The sequence below is a fragment of the Stenella coeruleoalba genome (genome assembly GCF_951394435.1).
Source record: "Stenella coeruleoalba genome assembly, chromosome: 10".
NCBI lineage: Eukaryota > Metazoa > Chordata > Mammalia > Artiodactyla > Delphinidae > Stenella > Stenella coeruleoalba.
Genome location: NC_137156.1, coordinates 49,208,594 through 49,221,122, shown reverse-complemented (window position 1 = coordinate 49,221,122; position 12,529 = coordinate 49,208,594). Strand labels below are relative to the sequence as shown.

The 12,529-nt window shown below is 37.2% G+C and overlaps 1 protein-coding gene across 1 annotated transcript in view; it reads left to right on the top strand.

Annotated features, from left to right (window-relative positions):
• The window catches only part of AZI2 (5-azacytidine induced 2), a 37,623-nt gene that overhangs the window by 7,856 nt on the left and 17,238 nt on the right, over positions 1-12,529 (top strand). The window contains exons 2-3 of the mRNA XM_079935750.1: positions 10,228-10,448; positions 11,950-12,075. Of these exons, the coding sequence (XP_079791876.1) occupies positions 10,233-10,448; positions 11,950-12,075 (342 nt within the window). The 5' untranslated portion in view covers positions 10,228-10,232. The remainder of the gene's footprint in view (positions 1-10,227; positions 10,449-11,949; positions 12,076-12,529) is intronic.

Sequence of the window (12,529 nt, the reverse complement as noted above, 5' to 3'; positions counted from 1 at the left end):
AAAGGGAGGTTTTGGGAGTGGTAAAAGGACTGGTGGGCTTTAAATTGTTTGTGGAGCCACACCTCTGGTTCTGTAAAGACTGGATTTGTAATTTAAAAAAAAAAGACACCTGTTTTTTGTTTTTTACGCGAGCCTCTCACTGTTGTGGCCTCTCCCATTGCGGAGGCTCCGGACGCGCAGGCTCAGCGGCCACGGCTCACGGGCCCAGCTGCTCCGCAGCATGTGGGATCTTCCCGGACCGGGGCACGAACCCGTGTCCCCTGCATCAGCAGGTGGACTCTCAACCACTGCGCCACCAGGGAAGCCCAGACACCTGTTTTTAATTACTCAAAGAATTGGATTGCCACAGCAATGATATCAAGACCTACTCATCCACCTATGTTGGAATGTTCTTTCCCTCACTGAGCTTAGAGGAGAATGCCAAAAAAAAATTCCTATCAGGCTCTGAATATCAGCTCTGGTCAGTTTAGTCAAACCAGTGGCCTTGCATCTTGGTAATCTATTTACAGAAACTTTTGAGGATCCTCCCTGGGTTTAAGAAATTCTTTAACTGTGGCCCTCAGTTGGCCTCTGATCTGAACAGGCTTACTTATAGCCTCGGGTGATTCCATTTCTAATGGTAACCACTTAATAGTGTCTTCAGAGTGGAAGGCAATTCAGACAGAGGATTACTAGAATGAGTACTTGAAGGGAGGTTAGAGGAGAGCAGTAGTTATGTCAGTCTTTTTTTTTTTTTTTTTTTTGGCCATGCTGCACAGCATGCGGGATCTTAGTTCCCGACCAGGGATCATCAGTCTTTAAAGGATTTTTTTTGTTTATTTTAGGTACTTGTTATAACATTAATATTGCATTAGCTTTCTACAACAAATCTTTCAATGAAGCTGTTTTGGCATTTTGAAGCCTTCTGGGGCTTCTGCATACCAATTAAAATAGATAAAATAATTTAAGATGAGAGCTCTCTAAAACTTCAAATTTACAAGTCTTTCTAATTCAAAGGAACTGAGGAGCTAGCCCTACAAATATTTTCTCATGCTAATCTAATTTTAGAAATGGGAAAAACTCTTACCACTCTTGTTTCCAGTAGACCCTGTAGGCAGTGTTCCAGGAGACTGACTGACAGGATAAGAACTTAGCTTCTGCTGGCTTTCTTTAACTGTGCATGCAAAAATCAGTTTTGGAAAGCCAAAAAAAGAGCCCCATCTTGGCTGTTTTAGGGCAGGATATCCTTTAATTCTCAATTAAGTAAGCACTTGCAAGCATACGTAAACCCAGCTGGCATCCCCATAGGTGGCAGTCTGTCTAGGAGCTGTTTGGCTTTTAAGGCACAGTTTCCCATTATGAATTTGGTAGTCTAATTAAGATATGAGATATGCTCTGAACAACTTTCTGAGGATAGAAAGGTGGATGGGATGTGTGCTGCTTCTCTCTCGCTCCCTGAGGAGTTACTCTTGGATTAGTTCTACTCTTCTACGTGTCTCGGTTTCTCCCTCCCCCAGTAAAGCCTCTGAGAGTGCTCAGAGTGAAACTGAGTAGGACACTGTGGGGCTCCTGGGCACAGAAGCCTTCCTGTACCCTGTTTCTTAACTCCGGCCTCCATGACTCTCCCTGAGTTCCAGAGGGCAGATTCAAACAGTTACTAATGCAGGAAGGGAGGGGATGCAGAGAGGAGGGAGGAGCAGCCAAGAAACAATTGTGCAGCCTTGGGGCAGGGTCCTGGTTCCCCCTCAAGGGATACACATAACAATGTCTTTAAGCTCTTTAAAATGTCAGCATTCTTCATACCAGAGAAAGACCACCTGAGACTACATTAAAGGAACCAGAGAAGCTCATTAAGCAGATTACCTGAGACCAGATGAAAGGAGGCACACCCTAATCTTATCAGCAACCTCACCCTTGAACCATTGCTATAAACTCATCACATCCTCCCAGGTGGGGACACACAGTTTTTTTGGGGCAGGAGCCTGCTTTGTCCCCCTTTGCCTGGCAAAGCAATAAAGCTATTCTCTTCTACTTCACTCAGAACACTGTCTCAGATTCGATTTGGCACTGGTGCACAAGAAGCTGAGTTTTCAGCATCAAGAGCACAAGACAATCAGTCTTTCTAGTGTGCACCTCTGGAAGAGCAGTATTTAATGGTTGTAGTGGGTTCCCCTTCCCCTGTAGGACTGCAACATCACGAGAGTTGATCCTCAGATACTTACACTAGGTTCTCAGTCACTTGAGAATACCTTGTGGCTGGAAGGAGCAGATGTCCCTTGTTCTTCAGACCTGAATTAATTCAGTTTCTCATTTCACTAGCAGAAGTTTTGTTCAGACCATATATTAATTTGTTTTTTAAAATTTAACTATAACAAAAACCCAGCCACCTATGTTTCCCTGGGCCTCCTGCCCAGCCCAGATCCCCTTAGGTCTCCTGCCTGGGAAATGCACCGGTTACCCTTAAGACTCCAGCCTGAATAAAATTTGTAGGATCATCGCTTAAAAGTAATGAGATCTGAATATCAGAACTCATCAGAACATCTGAGCTGGTGGGGCTTAATGAGCCCATGCTGGTACTGAGCACTGGTTCACAGTAGACGCCAGGTGTCCTCTGGTGGTAAGACATGGATGTCAACAAAAAGATTAATCAATAGTCTATCTAAGAAAGAAATGGGAAATATTATTTGAGCCAACCTGGTGATTGTACTGGGAGACAGTCTTTTAGAATGCTCTGAGGGCTGCTCCACCCATTAGAGGTCAAAGCACAGTTACATGTTTTTGAGACAAAGGGTTATACTCTAAATGATGTGTTATTGACAGTTTATACAATCCAGATCTGCCAAGTACAAAAAGTGAGCAGTGGGTCATGGGGTCATCGTGGCCCCTTAAAGATTAAGAAGGAAGTTATCTCCTAAGGAGGTCTGGTTAATGCTGATGCACAACACACACTAAAGGGGAGGGAGGAGGTCCAAAGGGGCAGAGAAAACTTTTATGTTTAAATTTTTCTTGTCTTGCCATAAAATACGAAGTTTATCTTATCACCTTCCACGTTCCTTTGGCTGGTCTAAGAATTAAATTGACATGAGGGTAGGTTAACGGGAGAAAATGAAACAAAAGTTTACTAATAAGTATACATGGGAGAGACCCAGGAGAACTGAGTAACTTGCCGAAATGGTCAAAGCCCTCGTCTTAAATATTACCATTCTCAGCTAAAGACAAAAGGGGATGTTAAGGGTGAGGAAGAGTCAGTTATGGGAGGTTCCTAGAATAAGCACAGTAAACAAGGATAAGGTTGTTATAAGAGTTTCTAGACATTTGGTCATCCTCGCTTTCTGGAAGAGAGAGGGAAACACCCTTACAAATGGATATTTCCCTTAAAAATATGAATGTTTCTTACAAAACGGTAACTCTTACTTGGTCTTCACAGTTTTTCCCCACCTCTCTTGTTTCTTAGAACATAACCAAAGAGACATATTTTGGGGGGGGGGTGAATTCTCCCCTACTATGCAGAAGCACTAGTACCTGTCATATGGTTAGTGAGCAATAAATAGGAAATATTAAGATGATTAAATACGACAGGATAATCATTTTTTTCCTAGAAAAAAGACTAATCTGGTGTCAGAAAATAATTCTATGTTTTCTAGTCTCTCACACCCCAGTATGTATAGCATACCTCAGCTGAAGTCCTCTCAATGTTGATTGTAGAAAAGAGTGAAATTTAAGGTCTCCTAAGATGAATTCTGATTAATAATGTTTGAATTTTTTTCTTCTTCTTTTTACATCTCTTCCCTAGCCTTCAGCAACTACTATTCTCTTTTCTACCCACCTCATCTGGCAGATTGTGCCCATCTTTCTCCATTAATATTGTGATATTGTGATTTGTAAGAAAAACATATGTGGTCACTCAGCTGACCAAAATATATTTCTCATATACATTTGGTCTTCATCCATGGTTCCTTGGCTCACAGCTCCCCAAACCCTTGGAATTACCTGAGGGAAAAGAGCCATGGGAGCATCTTTTGCCATAATATTTGGTCTCTTTTCCTCAGTTTCTGAAACCTTTTCAGAGCCATCAAGGTGACATAAATGGATATCTTGTTACTTATAACAAGAGACTTTCCACCTTGACTGGATTTATGTTAATGAGGTGACTTTTGGAAAGCACGGCAGGATGAGGGCTGGTTGCCAGGGGAACTCACCAGGTGATTAGAGAATTAGAACTTTCAGTCCCATTGACCAGGGGGATGGAGGGTGGGGGGGTGAGATATGTTGAATCAGTTGCCAGTGATTTAATCAGTCATGCCTATGTAATGAGGCCTCCATAAAAACCCAAAGAGGGGAGGGTTTAGAGAGCTTCCAGGTTGGTGAACCAGAACATTTCCACATGCCACTATGCTGGCCCCAAACTCCAGGAGGCCAGAAGCTCCTTTGTTAGCACCTGGCCCTGTGTATCTCTACATGTGGCTGTTGATTCATACCCTTTAATATCCTTCGTAATAAACAGTAATCAAGTAAGTAAATGGGTTTCTTTGGTTCTCTAAGCTGCTCTAGCAAATTAATCAAATTCAAGAAGGTTGTGGGAACCTCAGATTTACAGCCAGTTGATCAGAAGTACAGGTAACAACCTGGACTTGCTGATCGGCATCCTGAATTGGAGGGAATCATTGGAACCTCCATTTTGCAGCTGGTCCCTCAGAAGTACAGGTAGCAACTTGGGCTTGCCTTTGGCTTCTGAAGTAGAGGGAAGTCTTGTGGGACTGAGACCTTTACGTGTGGAATCCCATGCCATCTCTAGGTAGATAGTGTCAGAATTGAGTTGAATTGTAGGGCACCCAGCTGGTGTCCAGATCATTGCTTGCTGATGGTGTGGAAATGCCTCCTCCCCGACACTGGAATTGGGTGATCACAACAACTGTTAATTGTTCTTGGGAATTTCATTGTTCTCAGCAATTGTCAACATCTTTCACCTCAGTCCTTTCTAATTCTCTTAATTTGTACTTCTCTTATGTAAACCTCTGAAAAGAAACAAAATCTAATTGCCAAATATATAAAATGTTTTCATAATTATATATAAATTTATTTGTCTATAGATAAATATATCTCATCCTCCTATATTATTGTGGTTAGATGAAATGATGAATATGAAGTAACTTTCTGTAATAAGAACAAAATCTCCATGCAAAAGTTAGGTGATGACACTATTGTAAAGCAGTTATACTCCAATAAAGATGTTCAAAAAAAACAAAAGTTAGGTGATGTTTACCAACTGATAACATAGAACTAACCATGCCCACAAATGTTTAAGAGTACTAGTTATCATCGGGATTCTGTAAACCATGTAGTATCCACTTAGCTCTGTTTCCACTACAGTAGCGGTCCTTAAATTGGAATGGGACTTAAAGTCACATGGACTGATTACTGACAGTTCAGTTTGATGATTTTCACCCCAACATTCTGATTTGCATAGATCTGCACTGGAGCCTAGCAGTCAGTAGTTTTGAAGAGAACTCTAAATGATTCTAAGGCAGTTGTCCATTCCTCACTTTGCAAACACTGCTCTAGGTCAGCTCCAGTTTCTTAGAATATTCTTGTAAAAGACCATTTTTTGTGTTTCATGTTCCTGTAGGATACATTTATCATTGACTTTCATGATAGAGAGAGGCCCGCTTAATCTTGTCTTGGGATAATATTTTTGACATTTGTTAAGTTTTAAAAATTAATATTATCAATTCCTGCTAGGCTATTTAAAATACTATCTAATCTTTTGATCATTCTAATCTTTGATAATAATCTGCTCATTGTACTCACTTTTTAAAGATTAAAGTAAACACAGGTTTGTTATTCTAAGATAATTTAAGTTATGGTAAATAAGGTTAGATACAGTATAAATTTTCGGAATGTTAAAGCTAGCTTTGTCTAGTTTAAGTCTAATAATTGCCAATTAGGCTTTTACCATTTATGCAGAAAATCAAATTTTCCGGGCCAGATACTTTGGATACCCATGAAGAGGCATTTCATCACAAAGTATATAAAACTGAATCTTACTTTACTGTGAGTTAGGCTACTGCAGCTCCCTTTACTTCTCTGTAGAAATAAGGTTGAGGAAGGATGCTTGCATAAGCAATAAAGCCAAAGGTTACACATAGCCTATTTTGTTACTTTGCTAGCAGTTTTCCTTTCAGTATAGTAATAAATACAATGGGATATCTGCCTTCTATTATTTGGTACCTTTCTGAGATCTCATTTTCCCTGGCCCTGCAGCTTTTAATCTCCAGAAGTTGGGTGTGTATGGAGTAATATGATAAGCATTAATATTTCTGATACTTATGTGATTTTATATTTATTTTTGCAAGGATAGAAATTAAATTTTTCATTTTCATTTCATAACAAATTTAAATGACAACTATTAAAACAAAATTTGATGCATATCTGTGATGCAAGTGGATTTTCTCTTTGGTGTGCTTGGCTATTTCTCATATACTTTTTAAGACAGATAAGCAATTTTTTAGGACAGTGCATTCCAAGTCATGTTTATAGTATATAGAATAAATATATAGAATAATGATATAAAACTTGAAAAAAGATTTTTTAGGCAAATAATGTTTTCTTGTATTTAGAGAGAGACCATATGCAAATTTGGGTGATTTATAAATAAAATAGGCAACAGATATAAGTATATAAAATAAGCAATCTGACTATGCATTTTATCCTAAAAATGACCAGTTATCATACTTTATAAAATGTAACATCGTTAAATCATTATACTCCCTTCCATATAAGGTACTTAAAAACCTTCCAAAAGGTTCCCACTTTTGTAGTTCTTGATGAATTTAGTGTGTAAAAGATTCATTGGGTGGGCTTCTCTGGTGGTGCAGTGTTTGAGAGTCTGCCTGCTGATGCAGGGGACACAGGTTCGTGCCCCAGTCTGGGAAGATCCCACATGCCGCGGAGCGGCTGGGCCCATGAGCCATGGCCACTGAGCCTGCGCGTCCGGAGCCTGTGCTCCACAACGGGAGAGTCCACAACAGCAAGAGGCCCCGCGTACCGCAAAAAAAAAAAAAAAAGATTCATTGGGGAGGGAAAAGTACTAATAGTTCAGGCTCTGAAATCCAAGTTTTTGTGCTGATCTTGGTTAAACTTCATAACCTTTATGGGTCCCAGTTTTTCCGTCTGTGAAATGGGTGTAATAAGATTTTCCTACCTCATAGGGTAATCATGAGAGTTAATGGGGATAACATTTGTAAAACACTTAGCACAATACTACATTTGATTATGAATATATTTTATAGTTGCTGTATAAGTATTCCTCACATTCTTGAATCATGTCCAGGTTTTTCTTAAATTCCACAGAATAGGGACCAAATCCTATAGTCTCTTTATCGTAAAGGACGATCTCCATTGGTCTCCATTCTGTTTTTCCAATCTCATCTCTTGTCATTCCCCTCCTCATTCTTTTTCCGCATACTCTTTCAGGCCCTTGAACTTGTTACCCCTGCTGAAACTTAGCAAAGTGTTAACGTTCAAGTACAGAAAGTACAATAAGAATAACCACGCTCTTCACCTAAGAATGCAGGGTTAAGAGTCATTTGATCTTTCCCTGTACCTTCTTTAAAAACTCCTCCTCCTCCCCACTCCTCAATCCTTTTAGCATTCTGTATTATCTCAAATATATTACTTCCCTTTATGGCATAACAATTATTTTACTGCACAGCCGTCTCCCACATTGGGTTTTCCTTGCTGAGTAAATGATTGTTTCATGATAAAAATGAATGAGTAGGAAGTCACACTGCTGACCTAGTTAGAACTTCGCGTAAAGCAAAAGCATATAGGCTTGGATCCTCAAAGTGCACAAACTGTGGGACACCATCTGTTTCAACTCTGTAGAGCAGTTTGTTTTTCAGCTGTCTTTAGGGAAAAAAAGAATGATTCCAGTTGAATAAATCCTGTCCATTTGGTTGGATAGTAAGATATTTTGATTTAAGTCAGATGTCTAAGATAGGCACAATTTTACTTCTCCTTAAGCTAGACTGTATCCTATCACTTAACTAGCCATGTGCTCTTATTCTGCTGGTTCCTCTTTTAAGATATAATGTGTGTGTGAAAGAGTGTTAGATAGAGACACATATGCCTACTTGAGGTTTGCAGTATGGGAATAACCCATACTTTCCTTTTGGAAAGGAAATATGAGGATTTCAGCTACTAGCAATGTGATTCGAATGATGTTTACTGTTATTTTGGAACAGAGTTGAATCCAGAGAGGAAAAAGTAAACCGTTTAGAGGAAGAAAACTTTACTCTTTATCCATCATTAGGAGAAAGTGCAGTTTTGTACTGGAAGCAGCAGGAGTTAATTATGGTTATGAGGATCTGCCATTTGGGGGGCATATTGGGGTATTTTTCAACTTTCTTGATAAACTGGCAAAGAATCTAACTTAAGGAGTTGTCCTACATGGTTAGAAATTGTTAAATTGGTGTTGGTGAAGAATGACTGAATCATAGGTTTCAACTACTCAGATTTGTAGTAAACACATTTATTTTTGCCTAACTTTCCTATAATCCTAGATATAAACAAATCACTGGACATGCCAAACTCTGACTTTAGTTGAGAGCAATTGGAAGCTTTCAGTTATAAAATCAGAAAAGCAAATAGACAATGATGGAAGACCAGACCCTGAAAACAACAAACAAAACCTTCCCTTAGTATTCATGTTGTCTGAAATAAAGCAAAACAAACGTAACAGGCGTGTGTGTGTGTGCGCGCGCATATTATATATACATAAACTGAATCACTGTGCTGTATACCTGAAGCTAAGAGAACATTGCAAATCAACTATACTTAAGTAAAAAACAAACTTTTTTTAAATAAAATATACAATGGAGAAAAGACAGTCTCTTCAATAACTGGTGCTGGGAAAACCGGACAGTTCATGTAAAAGAATGAAATTAGAACATTCTCTAACAAGATATACAAAAATAAACTCAAAATGGATTAAAGACTTAAATGTAAGACCTGAAACCATAAAGAAGAGAACAGCCGGAACGCTCTTTGACATAATTCATAGCAGTATTTTTTTTTGGATCTATCTCCTAAAGCAAAGGAAACAAAAGCAGAAATTCACAAATGGGACCTAAATAAACTTAAAAACTTTTTCACAGCAAAGGAAATAATCCACAAAATGAAAAGACGACCTACTGAATGGGAGAAAATATTTCCAAATGTTATGACCGATAAGGGGTTAATATCCAAAATATGTAAATACCTCATACAACTCAACATCAAAAAAACAAACAACCTGATTAAAAAATGGACAGAAGACCTGAATAGACATTTTTCCAAATACAGATGGCCAACAGACACAAGAAAAGATGCTCAGCATCATTAATCGTCAGAGAAATGCAAATTCAGACTACAATGAGATATCATCTCACATCTGTCAGAATGGCTATCATCAAGAAGCCATTGGTGCAGCTACTATGGAAAAGAGTATGAAGGTTTCTCAAAAAAACTAAAAATAGAGTTACCATATGACCCAGCAAGTTCACTCCTGGGTATATATCCAAAAAAAGTAAAAACACTAATTCAGAAAGATACATGCACCCCAGTGTTCATAGCACTATTTACAATAGTCAAGATGTGGAAGCAACCTAAGTATCCATTGACAGATGAATGGAGAAAAAAAGATGTGGTATATATGTACAATGGAATGAATACTACTCAGCCATAAAAAAGAATGAAATTTTGCCATTTGCAACAACATGGATGGATTTGGAGGGTATTATGCTTAGTGAAACAGGTCAGACAGAGAAAGACAAATACTGTATGGTATCACTTATATGTGAAATCTAAAAAATAAACTAGTGAATATAACAAAGAGACAGGTATAGAGAACAAACTAGTGGTTACCAGTGAGGAGAGGGAATGGGGGAGGGGCAAGATAGGGGTAGGAGGTTAAGAGGTACAAACTACTATGTATAAAATAAATAATCTACAAGGATATATTGTATAGCACAGGGAATATAGCTAATACTTTATAATAATTATAAATGGAATATAACCTTTAAAATTGTGAATCACTGTGTTGTACACCTGAAACTTACATAGTATTATACATCAACTGTATCTCAATAAAAAAATGAAAAAGAAATAGGAGTTTTAAAACATTTCCCCAATATTCACATTATTCCAAATATACCCTCTTTTTTCTGCTCATTTATTCAATGAGACATTCTATTTTATGTTTTTAAATAGCTGTCATGGATGCACTGGTAGAAGATGATATCTGCATTCTGAATCATGAAAAAGCCCATAGGAGAGATACAGTGACTCCAGTCTCAATATATTCAGGAGATGAATCTGTTGCTTCACATTTTGCCCTTGTCACTGCATATGAAGACATCAAAAAACGACTTAAGGATTCAGAGAAAGAGAACTCTTTCTTAAAAAAAAAAATAAGAGTTTTGGAAGAAAAGGTAATTTATCTGTTTACCTTCATTATGTTTGTGACTTAATAATTCAAAGCATTTGAAATTTTAAATATTTTTCTGCTCTGTCTTCCATGAGTACCAAATTTCTAAGGATAACTCACTGCTAATCTCAAAACCCTGGGCATTTTACTTAGCCTACTGTGTTTCACTTATCATAGTGCTTGGTGAATATTTGCAGAATAGGATTAACAACATGAAGGGATTAAAGTTCAAATATTTTTCTTACCTCTTTTTATCAGATTGCCTTACCTTCATAGCTGTATGTATTTTATTCAGGATTTTTTAATATGTGCAAAAAATTATATACCAACAAAGGAAATGAAGTGTCAAAGGAAGAAGTTCCTGGAACATTGTTCTGATATGTTTAATAACGTTTTCGTCAGTACTAAAATTTTACCACGACTGACATCTTTACCTCAACATTCTCCTTTGTTCTTGAACACACGTAATAAGAATGCATTTAACTGATGAAGTAATGTCTTCTGTTTACACCTTTTAATGCAGAAACTGTTATAGAATACATAAGCAAGGTAGCTGATTCAGTTATAAATCATCAGATCTACTTAGCTTATTGGGAAATCTTCCTCACTTATCCATTTATTGGGAAATCTTCCTCACGCATCCATTTATTTTTAAAGTTTAACTTAGTTCATTTTTCTTCAGATCATAGTTTATGATCCTTAGATCTTCAGTGTAGTGGTACATTACAGACAGGAGCTTGCACAAAGGGGGAAGGAAATGATCTAGTTATAAAAACTTAAGGACAGGGCTTGGTAGAGTTTCACTCATTTGGAGGAAGTAAGAAAAGACTCAGTTGTAAAAATAATCAATTTCTTTGTATTCGTATGAATTTTCTTAATGACTATTAAATAAAATTGTGACATACTGGATAGAGTGACAAAAGGTAACATTTTGGAGCTTGTAGTTAGGTTTATTCTAAAAGTCAATAGAAAAATGTGATTTGGTATAAGTAACATTGGAAATATTTCTGTACTTTGTGACCAACAATCCTAATAATTTCTCTTCTGGAATAATATAGGAATTGAACTAACACGTCTATTCCTTAAAATGTCAAGTACACACTAACTTGATATTTTTCTGATGATGGAAATTAAATACTGTGTGCTGGCTTGGAAACACATAAGCACTATGAAAGAATGCTGTACTGTGTTTAGTGTGACGAATTAATATTATAAATAGTTACTACAAAGTATAAGATACTGATTAAGTAAAAGCCTGAAAGAAGAGTTTTAAAAGTATCTGTTCTGTACTTTTTACTTTCTTAATCAGTAAAGCTTAATTGTGTGGAAGTGAAATGTTCACTTAATTGTAGTCCAGGCTTTATTCCTGCATTAGAGTAATTAAGGTCCAGGCTTTATTCCCTGCATTAGAGTAATTAAGGTAAGTCGTGCAGCCATAGAAGACTGACTTATTTTCTTATGTAGAACGTCCTTTTAAGCCTTGTCTTCTAATTTTATACCATTAGCTTATAGGAGCTCGAAAGGATGAAGAAACAAGTTCTGTGGGACGAGAACAAGTAAATAAGGCCTACCATGCATATCGAGAGGTTTGCATTGACAGAGATAATTTGAAGAGCAAATTGGATAAAATGGTAAGTTGGTTTGAAAAGGATGGTATCTGTATGTTGTAAATGAGTTTTCTCCTTCAAGAGGTTAAAATTAGAAATGAGATATTTACACTTATTAGATAAAAAATTTGCATGGTCAAGGCAAAAATAGAAAATTTTGATAGGAATATTTGTAAGTTATTTCTATACAAAATATGTACTCAATATGTAATGATGTTTAGGTCCTTTTGTTTTTTTTTTTTTTTTTGATGTTTAGGTCTGAAGTACATCTAACACCACTAACTTCTTTTGAAAAATCATGACTTAGTAGAGTTTATCACTGTGTTTTTTTTAAAAAGCCAGTGAATAATATGTCCTAAGTTAGAAAAAGATTAGTGAAAAACTGAGTTCATTTCCCACCTTGCTTTTCAAAGGATAGAATCAGTTTTTTCAACATCTACCTGAAAATTAATATATAATACCAACCTATAGATTTTAT